The 17,491-nt window shown below is 39.3% G+C and overlaps 2 protein-coding genes across 6 annotated transcripts in view; one reads left to right on the top strand and one right to left on the bottom strand.

The window, feature by feature from the left end:
• CAMTA1 (calmodulin binding transcription activator 1) overlaps positions 1-17,491 on the bottom strand; it is an 875,067-nt gene that overhangs the window by 380,334 nt on the left and 477,242 nt on the right. The window lies entirely within an intron of this gene.
• On the top strand, positions 14,232-15,439 carry LOC118896531 (dnaJ homolog subfamily A member 1-like). Of its 2 annotated transcripts, none has more exons than XM_036854436.1 (2): positions 14,232-14,555; positions 15,120-15,439. In XM_036854436.1, exons 1-2 carry the CDS (start codon positions 14,246-14,248, stop codon positions 15,437-15,439), a joined length of 630 nt encoding a protein of 209 aa, XP_036710331.1. In that variant the 5' UTR covers positions 14,232-14,245. The 2 variants fall into 2 exon arrangements, with proteins under 2 accessions (XP_036710331.1, XP_036710322.1); XM_036854427.1 differs by having other exon boundaries at positions 14,232-14,888.

Genomic DNA, 17,491 nt, shown 5'->3' with positions numbered 1-17,491 from the left:
CATCGTCATCCTCCTGTTAGAATGGAGGCCTGGTAATAAATGGAATCCTGCCCAAAGCCCACTTACAGTGGGTCCACTGGATCTGTGGATCCACTGGATGATCATTTCCCCCATCCTCAAATGTATAATTGGGATTAACCTACTTGGCAATTGGCACAGCCCACATTGGGTCCTTGGTCTCTGAGGTACAATGAGGGAAGACCAAACAGAAATCTCTGAAATTACTCCCCTCCCCATGCTGATTAAGACAGAAAACCAACAACAATGTCACATCCCAGGGGAATGGCAGAGGTGAGTGTCATCTTGAAGGATCTAAAGGAAGCAGGGGTGGCGGTCCCCATTATGTCATCACTTAATTCACCGGTGTAGATCCTGCAGAAAACAGATGGATCCTGAAGGATGACTGTTGACTACTGCAAACTCTGAGCAGCAGTCTCACCAATCCACAGCCACCATGCAGGAGTCTTTCCTCGAGCAGATTTTACTACAGCCCCAGATACATGTCATAGGGTGATTGATTTGATGACTATTCTATCTCAACTCGAAAAGATCAGAAAAAGTTTTCATCCACATGCAACTGACAACAATATTCATTTACAACAAACAATCAAAAACTGAGCAAACTGGGAATAGAAGACAATTCCCTCACTCTGATAAAAAAAATGCATTCTGAAACCTTAGAGCAAATATCATAATTAAGGATGACTTACTGGAAGCTGTCCTTCTGATATCAGGAGCAAGACCTAGATGCCCACAATCACCATTTCTATTTGATATTGTACTGGAGGTCCTAGCCAGTATAATAAGTCAAGAAAAAGAAATCAAAGGTATAAAGATCATAAAGGAAGAAATAAAACATTCATTATTTGCAGATGACATGATTATATATGTAGAAATACAAAAGATTCAGATTAGCTATTAGATTGAAAAAAAGAATTTAGCAAGGATACTGCATACAAAGTCAACATACAGAAGTGAATTGCATTTCTCTATATTAGCAACCATAAAATACAAAACAAAAATTTTGAAAGATAAGATTTAGTGTATCATCAAAAATATCAACTCTCTGAGAATAAATCTAGCAAAAGATGCACAAAACTTTATTCTTTGTTTTAAGACCATTGAGGGCAAGGGCCTTATTTTGCTTACTGCTGAATCTCCCCAGCACTTGGAACATGCCTGGAACATAATGGGTGCTCAATAAATATTTGCTGAATGAATGAATGAGTGAATGAATGAACGAACAAATGTATGTGTATTCCCATTATATTTTCCCTCTTTACTATCTAATACTCATCTTTCCTTCAGATCTTCATGTAAATATCACTTCTTCAGATAAATCTTCTATCATCCCTGTACCGCATTAGGTCCTCATGTTTTCATATTCTCTTTTGAAGTGCCCACCACAATTGCACTTAAGTAATTAATTGTGTAACTGTTCAATGTCTACCTTCCCCACTAAAATGTAGATTCCACGAGGACAGGAAATGTACTTGGTATAAGAAGCTGACCCCCAAATATTCTTTAATTTAATGAATAAAAATTCCTTGCAATTCAATAAGGTCTTTGAGGCTCTTCAACTGTCCGTTTCTACCCATCCAGCACACATGACTTCAGGCTGCCTTCATCTTTTCCTAGTTTTCCCTACCAAATGCTTCTTCACCAGTCACTACTCATTCATCCATCCATCCATCCATTCAACAAATACATTCTGAGACACCTGCATGTGCCAGGCACTGTACCAGGACCTAGGGATGGAGCAGGAAATAAGGCTGGAGCAGGTAAAGCACCCGAGGGCTGGCTTTCATTGGTAGTCGGTGCGGCCATTGAATAACAATAAGAAAACTCTTGGCTGCAGAAGAGAAGGGTTCTCCTTTTTTTACAACATTTTATGCAATCCCCCAAAATAGCTCAGGAAAAACACTCCTCTGCTATTTGTCACATCCAGTAATCCTCTCCCATGGAATTCCAATTTGGTGGCTCCCTCGGCTGAGTAGTCATCGAAGGAAACCCCATTAATACAGTCAGAGCTTGTAGTAGCTGTGATTCATTTAATACCAAAATGGAGGAGAAAAATCAATAATACTTATCTCTGGTCACACTACATTTTTCTTTAACCAAGGTAAGTGTCTCTCATAAATATCCCCCCAAGATGGTAGCGAAACTCACTAACCTCCCCCTCTCCATTAAGTCTGCCCAATGTTGTGTTTCATTCAGGATATACTGACCACCCCCCAGGAGAGGCTCCCAGACCAGTTGTCACTGACCGAGTTCACATCCCCCAGCGAAGCCTTGACTGACCCACTCAACACGGGGAAGCCGGGAAACTACGTGTGCCACTGGTACAGAATTGTGCTTCCCTGTGATGATGCAGTGCAATTTCTGCCTCATTGGGAGGAACACAGCCTGTTCTTTGAGCAGCAGTAAATTCTGAGCAGGGAGGCACTCCCTGGTGTAGCCTGGGAGCACTGGGCTCTGACATTGACTTTGCAGAAGGTCTTTTTCTTCTTCCTTTCAACCATGCTAGCTCCACACCTGCCCATTTTCCCCAGGGCTTCCTCCCACCCCATGACAGGCATGTGGCTCACTAGCCAGTAGGGCCTTAGTGGTAGGAAGGGCCCCTATGAGCAAAGCTCTGGCCTCTCCCCAGGGTTTTAAAAGGATCAAGAAATGTGCCCAAAGCAGGCAGGGACAGAGACAAATCAGTGATTCTTAGTTCTGGTTACAATATATTCTTCTATAAGCAAAATAAGCATCTCTCATAAATACTCCCAAAAGTGTCATGAAACCCTTTGCCTCCCTGTTCAGTTGCCCAATGTTGTGCTCCATTCAGGACACATCAGTCAACCACCCAGGAGAGGCACCCAGCCGACCAGCCACTAACTAACCAAGAACATGGGCTCAGATATGACATCTGCCCTATAAATGTCATTTGGCTCAACTGCTTCCAGCCTTTGCCATCTCCTCCACCTCCTGTGTTTGAAAGCATCCAAGCATGATGAAGACACACTGGCAAAGAGTTGTTTCCAGCTCATTTTAAATCACCTTTGATTGGGCAGTCTCTGAGCTAGCAATGCGAGCAAACCTGTAACCGGTTTCCTGTGCGTCAGGCACCACGTTAAGTGTTTACGTGTATCCATTCATTTAACCCTCAGTGATACTGTCATTCCATTTTGCAGATGAGTATAGGCTGCTGCAGAGAGGTTAAGTAACTTCCTTAAGGTCACAGAGACCAATCTGAGGTTATTCACTCTTTCAACAGGTACAGCCAACAGCTACGCTCAGCATCCCCGAGGTTCTAGGCCCAGGCTCAGAGATTGGGAAAGCAGAGAGAGCAGTCACCTGGAGGTCAGCTTTCATGGGCCAAGCACCTCCTCGGAACCCACCTTGGCCCCCTTTCTCCTCTCACAGGCCCGTTGTTATCTTTTCCCAATCACAAGCCTTTCTTCCCTGTGCCCCCAGACAAAGGGGTCCTCCCCTTCCCACAGGATCGGTCCCCAGGAGGGAGAAGGGGGCCGTGCTCCCCACAGAAGGATGCATGACCAGTTCCAGGAACAGGGTCACATCTCGATCATTTGTTTCTCTACCACCTTTCTCACCTCCAGTGACAGCATGGAATCTGCCAGAGTTGGGGCCCCACACAGCAGGCAGTGAGCAACTGATTCTCTTTCCCTCTTCCCAGCTCTTTCACAAGCTGATGCTCCCTCGGTTATTTGGGGGTTACCCTTACTTTTCCTTGGGTCTCATCTGAGAGGCCATCTCCTCTGAGACTTTCCCTGATTCCCCCAGGAGGCCTGACAGCAGCTTTCCCCTGTGCTCTCCTGGCACACACTCCCATCCTCACTGCAGCTGCTCTGTTGCAGGGTGTCTGTCAGTTATCTGCCCACCTCCTCTCCAATGGTGAACTCCTTGAGAACAAGGGGCCATGCCTTTCAGTTCTGTATCCACCAGCCTAGCAGAATGCTTGGCATAAAAAGGTCTGTGACTGAGGGCTTCCCTGGTGGCGCAGTGGTTGAGAATCTGCCTGCCAATGCAGGGGACACGGGTTCGAGCCCTGGTCTGGGAAGATCCCACATGTCGCGGAGCGACTAGGCCCGTGAGCCACAATTGCTGAGCCTGTGCCTCTGGAGCTTGTGCTCCGCAACAAGAGAGGCCGTGACAGTGAGAGGCCCGCGCACCGCGATGAAGAGTGGCCCCCACTTGCCGCAACTAGAGAAAGCCCTCGCACAGAAATGAAGACCCAACACAGCTCTAAATAAATAAATAAAATTTTTAAAAAAAAAGGTCTGTGACTGAATGAATGAACAGAATTGTTGTTAATATTTAGAAGTAATAGTAAAGCCACAAAGGGCTCTTATAAAAGGTGTAAGTAATAATAACCAAAGTAACAATAATAGACACCACGTATTGAGTACTTTCTGTGTGTTAGACCTTATGCTAAATACTTCACAGGTACTATCTCATTTAATCATTCATACCCAGACAAAAATCCTGAGCTGACAACAGAGATAAACTGTCTGCAGCTCCAAGTCCTGAAGGTCCCCCTCTTGGGCAGCTTGGAGTCCTAGGGTGTGTGGGTAGATTCAACATGAACCTTGGCCCCAGTGCTGCTCTGTAAGTCAGCAGCTGCTGATTGCTTTCCAGGAGAGGGAGCAATGACATTGAACCTTCAAGCATCTTCTTATTCCCTCTTTGTGCTCAATGACACCCATCACTGACCCACAGGTCCAAAACCCCTTCAACATCCTCGCCCTTGGCCTCTCTTTCTCTGAATCTAATCATTCCTCTTATAGATGTCTCAAGGTCGTGTCTGCCCTTCAGCTAGAGAGAGTCTCAGGATGATTAAAACTTGGGGATGCTCTCTGGGACTTGGAAGGAGGGCTAGGTTCCCTGTGGGTCAGATCTCAGAGGTACAGCAAAGTACTTTAGGCTTTCTGGGAGTGTGCCTGGACCTCAGCCCCATAAGTATAGAATTGGGAGTGGGGTAGAATTAGTTATATCCCAGAGGGAGAAATACGTAACTGTTAGAAATGTGAAAGGTTTGTCAATAGCACACCATATCAGCTACCTAAATTGTGAAACCTAAGTCAGGATTCCATTTGCTCTATGATAATTTAAAAGCACAACTCTCTTTCTTTCTCACTCTTCCCTTTTTCACTTCACTCATAGCTTATTCATTCATTTGGTTAAGAATTACTGGGAGCAAACGTCTAAAAGACACCTGGGTGCCATGATTAAAAGGAACAACAATGCCTTAGCTGGAAATTTTGGTTGAGGACCATGGACAGCACCATAAACTATGAGGACCATGGACAGCGCCGCGGATACACACTACCCCTGTGCACAGACCAGCCTCCCAGGTCCCTGTCTGGTCCTGGGAGCTGTAGTCTTTGACCCAGATAGGGTTCCGTCCAGGGAGCACCATGGTCGGCCATCCTCTCCAGAGCTGGCACACAAGGAGCTGCTGTTGGGAAAGCCTTCTGTTGAAGCACTCTGGCTTCTAGTACAGGAAGAGCTGCCATACACGTGGAGAGGAACAGATTCGTGGGGGTCCCAACTAGAGAACAGCACCAAGGGACACAAGCAACTAGAAGGCAGATGCCAGGATCTACGCTGTCCATCCCTGGGAATGGATCCCTCCCAAGAGAACAAGCTTCTTGTCCTTGCAAATAATCCCCTCTCGGGAATATTTGGATTCATTGCCCAGCCTGCCCTGAGTGGGAGTTCATATTCCTGACAAAAAAAAAAATGCCTTCAGAGCATGGAACACTTTAATTAAGTGGTCATTTGTTGTCTCCAACAGCTCTCTCTGCCCTCATATGATTCCCTGCCCTGCTTCCTAACTGCCTACCCGAGAATGACAGATGGCTACAGCTAAGCAGCTCACCTTCCCAGCCCGTCTTTCTGTTTTTTCATATTTACTGTCTCCCCGCATACTTCTTCCCTAGCACATCAGGTTAAATTTATTTTAAAAAATTGTAAGGACATCTAAGACTCTTGAGGGCAATTTGATAATGTGTATCAGAATGAGCCTACCCAAACTCTGGTTATAATAATATGGAGTAAACATGATATTATCCCCTTCAATCCAAACTCTAAGCTTGGTATCCAGAAAATATCTCCACTCTCCTATATACAGTGTCTGAAGAAGGGCTGCCCAATGCAAGAAGATCCAACAGGGTTAGAGGAAGATGCTTAAAGAGGATGTCTTCAACTGCAGATCAGGCAAAGCCTGCAGAGTTTAATTAATCACAACAGAGAGCACATGCCCTGAGGTGCAAAACCAATCCACTTATGTTTGGGACAAAGGAAACAGGATAACAGACTGGCATCAGAGAACTGCCAGGATTCAAGGCTGGTCCAGAGAACTGGATGTGGGAGAAGGTCAGAGAAGAGGATAGAAGACATTGAATTGATAGCATCCCTGAAGCTTCTTATTTCTATTGGCTGGGGAGAAGTAAAGGTTCATGGAAACATTCAACTCCCTGTGGTAAGGACCTTGACTGTGATTCGGGGGAAATTCCTGCTAACCAGAAACACTGCCTTGGACTGTCCCCTTTAGGAAATTCCTTCAAAGAAAGGTTAGGAACAACAAGAGGAACCAAAATCAAATGAGTATAACAATACAGAAAAAAGTAGAAGTAAAATAGAAATAAATGGATTTAGAATACCCACCAGAAAAATGTCGTGGAACCACTAAAAATTGCTGAAGAACATTACCATGAACTCAAAAATATTAATAAAACAAATGTCTCTTTAAAATAAAACCTCAAAGCAGAGATGCACAATCTCAGGAAAGGTACAGCATGGCATCAAAGGGGAGTAAAACAAGAGTAGGCAGAGCTCAGGAAAGAAGTAGAAAAACAAAATAAAGCCATTAGAGACATGAAGTCATATTGGAAACAGACTGAACGAGAGCAAACCTGCTGAAAAGACAATAAGGGACAGAAAGGATGGCATCTGGAAAATAAGCAAAAATGAATGGAATTAGTTCTGGCTCTGGGCAAGATGAAGTGACAACACAAAGAAGCTATAAAACCCAGAGCGATGCTGGACAGCAATTCGAGGACTCTGAAAAGGAAATAGTAGCAGACAGACTGGGGAAGAAGAACCAGAATTAGAAGTGCTACAGAAGCAGCTATGAACCACCATCTTTCCTCATCTTTGAGCCTGAACTCAAGACAGCCTGAAACTAGGAATGGGGCACTAGCATGTGGAAAGAGAGAGCCCAGGAGAGCCTATCTAGTTGTAGCTCAAGAAGGAAGCAAAGGGGGCTTCTGATACTTAGGGAGAGTAAAGGAAATGTCCCACTCTTCTTTTTTCTGTTCCCTATACCCCAGGCCCCTGGCAATCCTGTGGTGGTGATGGTAGAAACAGCAGGGCCCACAGTTGCCTAAAACCATGAGGGAAGGGAAACTTCATCACCACTAGGAATATTTGTGGGCCCAAGAGGGTGTGGCAAACCCCTGGTGCTTTTCTCTCTCCCTCTCTCTCTCTCTCTGTGTCTCTCTGACCTATGGCTGTAGCCCTTGAGGTAGACAGTCATCGGATCTGCCCAACAGAACAAGGTTAGTAAAGCCCCAGATTTCTGGCCAGAGGACTGAAAAGGTGAAGCCCAGGGAGATGGTGGAGAGGGAGAATCCCATTAGGTTGTTCATGAATTCCTAGACTCACCCTCAAGCTGTGTACACATGGATCTGATCCTAAATAGCATGCCAAAGACTTTGAGGTAGACTGTCCCAGACTGGCCACTGGGCAGTCCACACACAGGACAGCTCCTGGTAGGAAATAAAGTCTTTGAAACAACCAACGTTGTAATCACAACTCACAAAATGTGGTTGGAACTTATAGCTTGAACCCAACTATGTTGATTGTCTGCTAAAGCAAAAATATCCAACATTTCCCTTGGGATTTAAACAAGACCCAGAGACTCATATCATAATAGTTGAAATGTACAGAATATAACCCAAAATTGACTGGTATAATAAGAACTAGAAAAATCTCAACTTTCATGGGAAAGATACGTAGATGATGAAGTTACCTGACAAAGACAGTTATTATAAAATTATTCCAAGAAGTAAGAGTAAACACTCTTAAAATAAACAGAAGCACAGAAAGTACCAGAGAATAAGTAGAGAATATGAAGAAGAAATAAATGGGAATTTTAGAACTGAAAAGTAACATAAACCCAAACAGAAAACTCATTGGGTGGTTAAACAGCAAAACGGACATCTCAGAAAAAAAAGAGTTAAGTGACCTTAAAGATAGAACAATTGGAATTAACTCGTCTGAACGACAGAGAGGAAAAAGATTGAAAAAAGAAAAAACAGAACCTCAGGGAACTGTAGGACTATTGGTTTACCTTTTGTGTCATTAGAGTTTTGGAAGGAGATGAGAAAGACAGTGGTGTGTGTGTGTGTGTATATATATATATGTAAATATATATATTAGTAAATAATGGTTGAAAACTTCCCAGATTTGGCAAAAGATATAAACTTACAGATTTGAGAAGTTGAATGAACTACAAACAGGATAAATCCAAGAAATCTATAATAAGACACATCAAAAAAATAAATAGATAAATAGTAAGACACATCATAATCAAACTGCTGAAAACTAAAGACAAAGAAAAAAGATCTTGAAAGTGGCCAAAGACAAAGTGACACATTACTTATAGGCAGGGGTCAGCAAACTATGGTCCATGCGCCAAATCTCACTCTCTGTTTTGGTAAATAAAGTTTTATTGAAACATAACTATAACTATCCCTTTATGTATTGTGTATAACTGTTTTAGTGTCACAATGGCAGAGTTAAGTAGCTGTGACAAAGCCATACGGCCTGCAAAGCCAAAAATATTTAATATCTGGCCCTACACAGAAAAATGCTGCTGACCCCTGTTATGGGAAACAGAAATTTGAATGACTCCAGATTTCTCATCAGCAATCATGGAGGCCAAAAAGAGGTGAACTAACATCTTTTAGGCAGTGAAAGAAAAAACTATTAACCCAAGATTCTATATATAGCAAAAAAATACCCTTCAGGAATGAAGGAGAGATAAATCCAATATCGGATGAAGAAAAACTAAGACAATTAGTTGCCAGCAGACCTGCTTTAAAAAACTGCTAAAAGAAGTTCTTCAGATAGAAGGGAAATTACATAACAGAAGGAAAATTGGAACAACAGTATTGAAGGAAGAGCAACAGAAATGGTAAACATGTGGGTAAATATAAAAGACTATTTTCCTCTCGAGTTCTTTAAAAATCTTTTGATGGTTGAAAGCAAAACTCGTAACACTCTCTAGAGGGATTTTCAATGTATATAGTTGTAATATATTTAACATAAAACAAAATGTAAATCGAGGAGAAAAAGGACCTATATGGTGGCAGGACTTCCATAGTCTACCTGAAATGGTAAAATATTGATTATAAGTAGATTGATTCTAAGAATTATACTGTAATCCATAGAGCAACCACTAAAAAACTGTACAAAGAGTATAGTCAAAAAATACAATAGATAAAATAGAACACGAAAAAATTTCAAATAACACAAAAGAAGGCAGGAAAGGGAAAACAAAAGGACAAAAACATAAGAAATAAACAAGAAACAAATAATAAAGCAAACCAATAAGTATATTAAATATTAATTGTTTAAATGCACAAATTAAAAGACAAGAGATTTTCAGAACAGATAATAAAAAATATGACCCACCTATATACTGTTTACAGAAACTCACCTCAGTTATAACAGTATGGGCAGATTAAAATTTAAAGGATGGAAGAAGATATACTATGTAAACACTAGGCAAAATAGTTTCAGTGACTATATTACTATCAGAAAAAGTAGATTCAGAGCAAAGAAAATTATCAGGGATAAAGAGAAACATTACATAATGATAAAAGATCAATTCACCAAGAAGACATAACCCCAAATGTGTATGCACCTAACAAGAGAGCTTCAAAATATATGAAGCAAAACCCAAAAGAACTGAAGGGGAAAACAGACCAATTGACAACTGCAAATGGAGACTTCAATACTATTCTCTAACTAATAAATAGAATGAGTAGACAGAAAATCAAGAAGGACACTAATAAAAACTGAATAACATATCAACCAACAGAATCTCATTGATATTTAGAGAGCATTCCACCCAACAACAACAGAATATACATTCTTTTTAAATATACATGGAATATTCACCAAAAAAGACCATATGTTGGGTCATAAAACAAACCTTAAAATGTAAAAGAATTGAAATAAAACAAAGCGTGTTCCCTGATGGTAATGGATTTAAACCAGAAATCAATAACAGGACCATAACAGAAACATCTTCAATACTTGGAAGTTAAAAAGAAAACTGTTCTAAATAATCCACAGGTGAATCCATAGGTGAATCCAGAGAAAGTCTCAATAGGAATTAGAAAATATTTTCAATTAAATAAATGGTTAAAATACAGCATATCAAAATCTGTAGGATGAAGCTAAAGCAACACTTAAAGAGAAATTCATAGTATTAAATAAATGCTTAGAGTAGAAAAAAGTTCTCAAATCAATAATACAAGCCTCTACCTTAAGAAACTAGTAAAGTCAGAGCAAATTAAACCAAAGTAGGCCAAATGAGGGAGATAATAAATGTAAACATGACTTGCAAATGAAACTGAAAACAGAAAAACAACAGAGAAAATCAATGAAACCAAAAGCTGGTTTTTTTAAAGATAAATAAAAATAATAAACCTCCTGCAAACTTGACAAAGAAGATAAAAATTATCTATATCAGGAATAAAAGAAGAAATAGATAACCTGAATTGTTCTTTAACTACTAAATAAATTGAATTGGTAGTTTAAAACCTTCTGAAAAAGAATCCTCTAGACCTAGATGGTTTTGCTGGCAAATTCTACCAAACATTTAAAGATGAAATGATATTGATTCTACACAATCTCTTCCTGAAAAGAGAAGAGGAGATACCACTCTTCAACTTATTTTATGAGACTAGCATCACCTTGATACCAAAACCAGGCAGAGATAGTACCACAAAGAAAACTACAAATCAATATCCCTCAGGGACATAGATGCAAAAATCCTCAATAGAACATTAGCAAGTCAAATTCAGCAACATATAAAACGGATAATATACCATAAACAAATGAATGTTATCCTCGGAATGTAAAGCTGGTTCAATATCCATAAATCAATGTAATCCACCATATTAACAGTTTAAAAAAGAAAAACCATATGATAATATCAATTGATGCAGAAATAGCATTTGAAAAAATTCAACATTCATTCATGAAAAAAAAGTCTCAGCAAAATAGGAATAGAAGGGAACTTCCTCTTCCTGATGAAGGGCATTTATAAAAACCTACAATTAATATCATACTTAATGGTGAAAACCTGAAAGCTTTCCCTCTAAGACTGGGAACTACACAAGGACTCTCACACCTATTCAGCATTCTATGGAAGCTTTAGCCATTGCAATAAAGCAAGAAAAAGAAATAAAAGTCATATAAATTGGAAAGGAAGGAGTAAAACTGTCACTATTTTCACACAACATGATTGTCTACATAAAAAATCCCAAGAAATATATCCCCAGAATTAACACTCTTAAACATCACATGATCTTAGCATGGTCACAGGTACAAGGTCAACAGGTAAAAATCAATTGTATTCCTATACACTAGCAATGAACAACTGGAAACCAAAAAATTTTTTGAATACAATTTACAATAGTTCCAAAAATTTGAAATATTGCATTAGCCAAAAAGTTTATTCTGGTTTTTCCTTAAGATGTTAAGGAAAAACCCAAATGAACTTTTTGGCCAACTCAATACTTAGGTAAAAATCTAACAAATTTTTACAGGATCTGCATACTGAAAACTACAAAATACTGGTGAAAGAAATCAAAGCAGACCTAAATAAATAGAGATACACATCACAGTCATGGATGAGAAGACTCAACATTGGAAAGATTTCAATTCTCTGCAAAGGGATGTATAGATTTAATGCAGTATGGGCTTCCCTGGTGGCGCAGTGGTTGAGAGTCTGCCTGCCAATGCAGGGGACACGGGTTCGAGCCCTGGTCTGGGAAGATCCCACATGCCACGGAGCGACTAGGCCCGTGAGCCACAATTGCTGAGCTTGCGTGTCTGGAGCCTGTGCTCCGCAACAAGAGAGGCCGCAACAAGAGAGGCCGCGACAGTGAGAGGCCCGCGCACTGCAATGAAGAGTGGCCCCCGCTTGCCGCAACTAGAGAAAGCCCTCGCAAGAGAAAGCCCTCGCACAGAAACGAAGACCCAACACAGCCATAAATAAATAAATAAATAAATAAATAAATAGATTTAATGCAGTATCAATCAAAATCCAGCAGGAATTTTTGTAGCTATAGACAAACTGAATCATAAATTTATATCAAAAGCAAAGAACTAGAATAGCCAGAACAATATGGAAAAAGAAAAATCACATTAGAGAAATTAAACTACATGCTTTAAAGACATTATAAACCTACAGTAATCAAGACAGTGTGGTATTGGTGAAACAATAGACACATGGATCAATGGACAGAATATAAAGTCCAGAAAGAAACCCTCATTGATTTTGATAAAGGTGCAAAGGCACTTCAGTGGAGAAAGGACAGTTTTTCAACAAGTGGTGTTGTAACAATTGGTTATCCATATGCAAAAAAAAAATAGGAAACTTGACCTAAACCTTTATATAAAAATTAACTCAAAATGGATCATAATCTAAATTAAATACATAAAATCATACAATTTTTAGAAAGGAACATAGTGGGGAAATAATTGTGACCTGGAGCTAGGCAAAGATTTCCTAGACAAAACACCAAAAGTAAGATACACTTTAAAAATGATAAATTGGACTTCACTGAAATTTCAAAACTTTTGTTCTGTGAAAGGCACTCTTAGGATAATGAAAAGTCAAGGTACAAACTGGTAAAACAAAAATTGTCAAATCACATTTATGACTCAAAAAACGCAATTAAAAATGGGCAAAAAATTTGAACTGAAGCATTGCTAAAGAGGATATAGAAATGGCAAATAAGCACATGAAAAGCTGTTAACATCATTAGCCAGTAGAGAAACACAAATTAAAACTACAATGAAATACCAACACACATTTTGTAGAATAACTAAAAAATAAATAAAAATTAAAAAATAAAACCCCAAACAATAAGAGTGGTTTATCTGCTTCTTATAAGGTTAATCAAACATTTACCATATGACACAACAATCTCACTCCTGGGTATTTACCCTAGAGAAATAAAAACTTATGTTCACACAAATACCTAATCACAAAAGTTTGTAGCAGCTCTGTTCATAATCAGCAAACATGAGTCTATTCAGTGAATGGGTAAACAACAGTGGTTCATCCACACAGTGGAATTCTACTGAGCATAACAACTTGGATGAATCATAAGACATTACGCAGAATGAAAGAAGCCAGTCTCAAAGGTTCCATACTGTATGATTCCATTTGTAAGACATTGTGAAAAAGACAAAACTATGGCAATGGAGCACAGATCAGTGGTTGCCAGGGTTTCAGGGTGGGGTAAAGGTGTAACTACAATAAAAATACCAACCAGGGCTTGCTTTTAGGTCTGGACAATCATTCTAAAGTTCATTAGAAAAATAAACAAGTAAGAGCTGCCAAGAACATTCTGAAAAAGATAAGTAATAAAGGTGGATTTGCTCTATGAAAATGAAAATGTATCATAATTTGGAGTGTAACAGTGGAGTATGAGTAAACAGACAAATCACTGAAAAACTATAGACCATCCCAAAATAGATCCAAATACAACTGGGAATTTAGTATATGGCAGAGAGGGGACGTGCCCATCAACAGGTTAAAAAGTGGATTAATTCAATAAATAGTTTGGGGACACTTAAGTCTCTCTGTGGGGAAGAAAAAACTGTATACTGACTCTATTCCTTCTACCTTAATAAATTCCAAATCAATGAAAGATTTAAAGTAAGAACAAAATGAAACAATTAAAGTACTAGAATAAGTTTTTTGTAATTTTAGAGTAAAAAAAAAAAGCTTTTTTCACTATGTCACACACTTTGGAAGCCATAAAAGAAAAGACTAATAAATTGGACTATTTAAATGTTTTTGGGGGGAACTTTCCAGAACGCTCCGTGAAAAGGCTGAGGAGCAGCGGCTGCCCGAGCTGCGCACGGCAACCTTCTCCTTCCCGCTCCCCCACACCAGCATCGGTCTGCTCACCAGCTGTAGGAAATGGTGAAAGAAACCACTTATTATGATGTTTTGGGGGTCAAACCCAATGCCACCCAAGAAGAATTGAAAAAGGCTTACAGGAAACTGGCCTTGAAGTACCACCCTGATAAGAATCCAAATGAAGGAGAGAAGTTTAAGCAGATTTCTCAAGCTTATGAAGTGCTCTCTGATGCAAAGAAAAGGGAATTATATGACAAAAGAGGAGAGCAGGCAATTAAAGAAGGTGGAGCAGGTGGCGGTTTTGACTCCCCCATGGACATCTTTGATATGTTTTTGGGGGGAGGAGGCAGGATACAGAGAGAAAGGAGAGGTAAAAATGTTGTGCATCAACTCACAGTAACCTTAGAAGATTTATATAATGGTGCAACAAGAAAACTAGCTCTGCAAAAGAATGTGATTTGTGACAAATGTGAAGGCCGAGGTGGTAAGAAAGGAGCAGTAGAGTGCTGTCCCAATTGCCGAGGTACTGGAATGCAAATAATAATTCATCAAATGGGACCTGAAATGGTTCAGCAAATTCAGTCTGTCTGCATGGAGTGCCAGGGCCATGGAGAGCAGATCAGTCCTAAAGATAGATATAAAAGCTGCAATGGAAGGAAGATAGTTCAAGAGAAGAAAATTCTAGAAGTTCATATTGACATAGGCATGAAAGATAGCCAGAAGATAACATTCCATGGTGAAGGAGACCAAGAACCAGGACTGGAGCCAGGAGATATTATCATCATTTTAGATCAGAAGGACCATGCTGTTTTTACACGACAAGGAGAAGACCTTTTCATGTGTATGGACATACAGCTGGTTGAGGCATTGTGTGGCTTCCAAAAGCCAATATCTACTCTTGACAACCAAACCATAGTCATCACTTCTCATCCAGGTCAGATTGTCAAGTATGGAGGTATCAAGTGTGTGCTAAATGAAGGCATGCCAATTTATCGTAGACCACATGAAAAGGGTCGCCTAATCATTGAATTTAAGGTAAACTTTCCTGAGAATGGCTTTCTCTCCCCTGATAAACTCTCTTTGCTGGAAAAACTCCTACCTGAGAGGAAGGAAGTAGAAGAGACTGATGAAATGGACCAGGTAGAACTAGTGGACTTTGATCCAAATCAGGAAAGATGGCGCCATTACAATGGAGAAGCATATGAGGATGACGAACATCATCCTCGGTGTGGTGTTCACTGTCAGACCTCCTAATGGGGCCAGTGAATAACACTCACTGCTGGCATTTTATTTGCCGTAGTGATTGAGTGAAGCACTATAATCATAATATGCTCACTACTTGCTACTGTTTGTTTTAATATTCAACTATAGTAGTGATTTAAAAGTTAAATGAAGAATAAACTCGAATATAAAAGCTCAAAAAAATGTTTTTTGAACAGGTAGAATAAAAAGTTTTTTAATCAAATAAAAACTTAGAAATTATTTAAGATACATATTACAGAAAAAAAGGGCTAATTTCTGTAATATATAAAGAGCTTCTCCTAACCAATAAGAAGAAGACCAAAAATCTAATACAAAATTTTATAAATATGTGAATACATCGTTCATAGAAAAAGAAAATACATTCAACTTTCTTAATAAGATAAATGCAAAGTAAAACTATAGGCTAACTCCTTGTATATGCCAGAACCACATGAATAAAACAGTACGATAGTATAATGTTTAGATAAGAATGTGAGGAAACAGACACCTTCATATGATGTTGCTTGGAATGTAATTTAATTCAGCATTTATCTATCGGCAGAGTGTTGATTAAATCAAGTGTGGTACGTTCATTCTGTTGACTACCAGCTCCCAACTCAAGTCTTTTCCTTGCTGTTGTAAAGGAAAGCTTCTCCCCTGGAGTTCCACAGGGACCCTTGCTCCATCAGCTCTTTGCTCGTGGATCACCCTCTCAGTGGGTCTTTCCTAATCTCCCAATTTAAAATTGCACCCACTTCCTATGCCTTTTTTTTTCTGCTTTATTTTTCTTAATGATGCACACCACCATCTGACATACTATATACATTTTCTCATAATTTAGTGTCCATCTCTCCTCTCCAGAATGTGTATCAGAAAGGGCTACTCTGTCTTTGGCACCTAGAACGATGCTAGGCACATAGTAGCTGCTCAATAATACTACTTACTAAGAATGAGGCAGCTCTTTACGTACTAATGGAAACCAATCTAATACAAGTTATAGTGTTACATTGAAAAAGCAAGATGCAATATGTGTATGAAGTATGCTACATTTGCGCAAGAGAAAAGAAAGGAAAAAGTGTCCATCGCTGGAAGGATGGATGAGAAATTGTAACATGTTGGCCTCTGGGGAGCTGATTGGGTGAGGCGGGGTGGGAAGTGGGGAAGGGAGACTTACTTTTTACTGTATAGCTTTTCTACCTTTTCAATTCTTTATCCTGTATTATTCCTTCAAAGTTTGCATAATTTATAGTTTAAAAATATATAACAATATGGGACCTCCCTGGTGGTCCAGTGGTTGAGACTTTGCCTTCCAATGCGAGGTGGGGGTGGGGGGTGCGTGTTTGATCCCTAGTCGGGGAGCTGAGATTCCCACATGCCTCCTGGCCAAGAAGCCAAGACATAAAACAGAAGCAATGTTGTAACAAATTCAATAAAGACTTTAAAAATGGTCCACATTCAAAAAAAAAAAAATCTTTAATAAAAAAATATGTAACAATCTTAAAAATATGGAAGTCCTCTAACCTATAATACCACTTCTAGAAATTTATCCTAAGTACATAAAAACTGTTCAAGGATAATCATTGAAGTATGGATAGAAAAAAGTCTGGAAACAACATAACTAGATTATGTTGTAGGTTAAGTCCCTGCAAGGAACTACTGTACAGCTGTTAAAATATATTTATCTGTGTTGATTTAAAGTTCACAGTATATTGCTGGTTAAAAATGATACTTTTTTAGAGTGTGTGTGAAAATGTGTGTGTGTTCACTGGATTTAGGGGGGACTTTTACTATCTATACATTTTTATACTGGTTGCATTTTTATAATAAATTACTTTTGAGATCAAAACAAAGACAATGAAAAAAATAAGGTCACTTCTTCAACAGAAAATTTTATAAGATGAAACATGCAAAATAAGTTGTTTCTCTTTATAATTATTTTAAATGTTTCTTTAAATTTCCAAGCTGCATTAAAAAAAGCAAAAAAACAATGACAATGAAAATATTTTCATGTTGGAGAAAATACAATGTCTCTTTCACTCACACCTTGCAGTAATGAAGGCCATG

This window comes from Balaenoptera musculus, chromosome 1 (assembly GCF_009873245.2).
Source record: "Balaenoptera musculus isolate JJ_BM4_2016_0621 chromosome 1, mBalMus1.pri.v3, whole genome shotgun sequence".
Taxonomy (NCBI): domain Eukaryota; kingdom Metazoa; phylum Chordata; class Mammalia; order Artiodactyla; family Balaenopteridae; genus Balaenoptera; species Balaenoptera musculus.
This window is presented reverse-complemented; position numbering and strand designations above follow the sequence as displayed.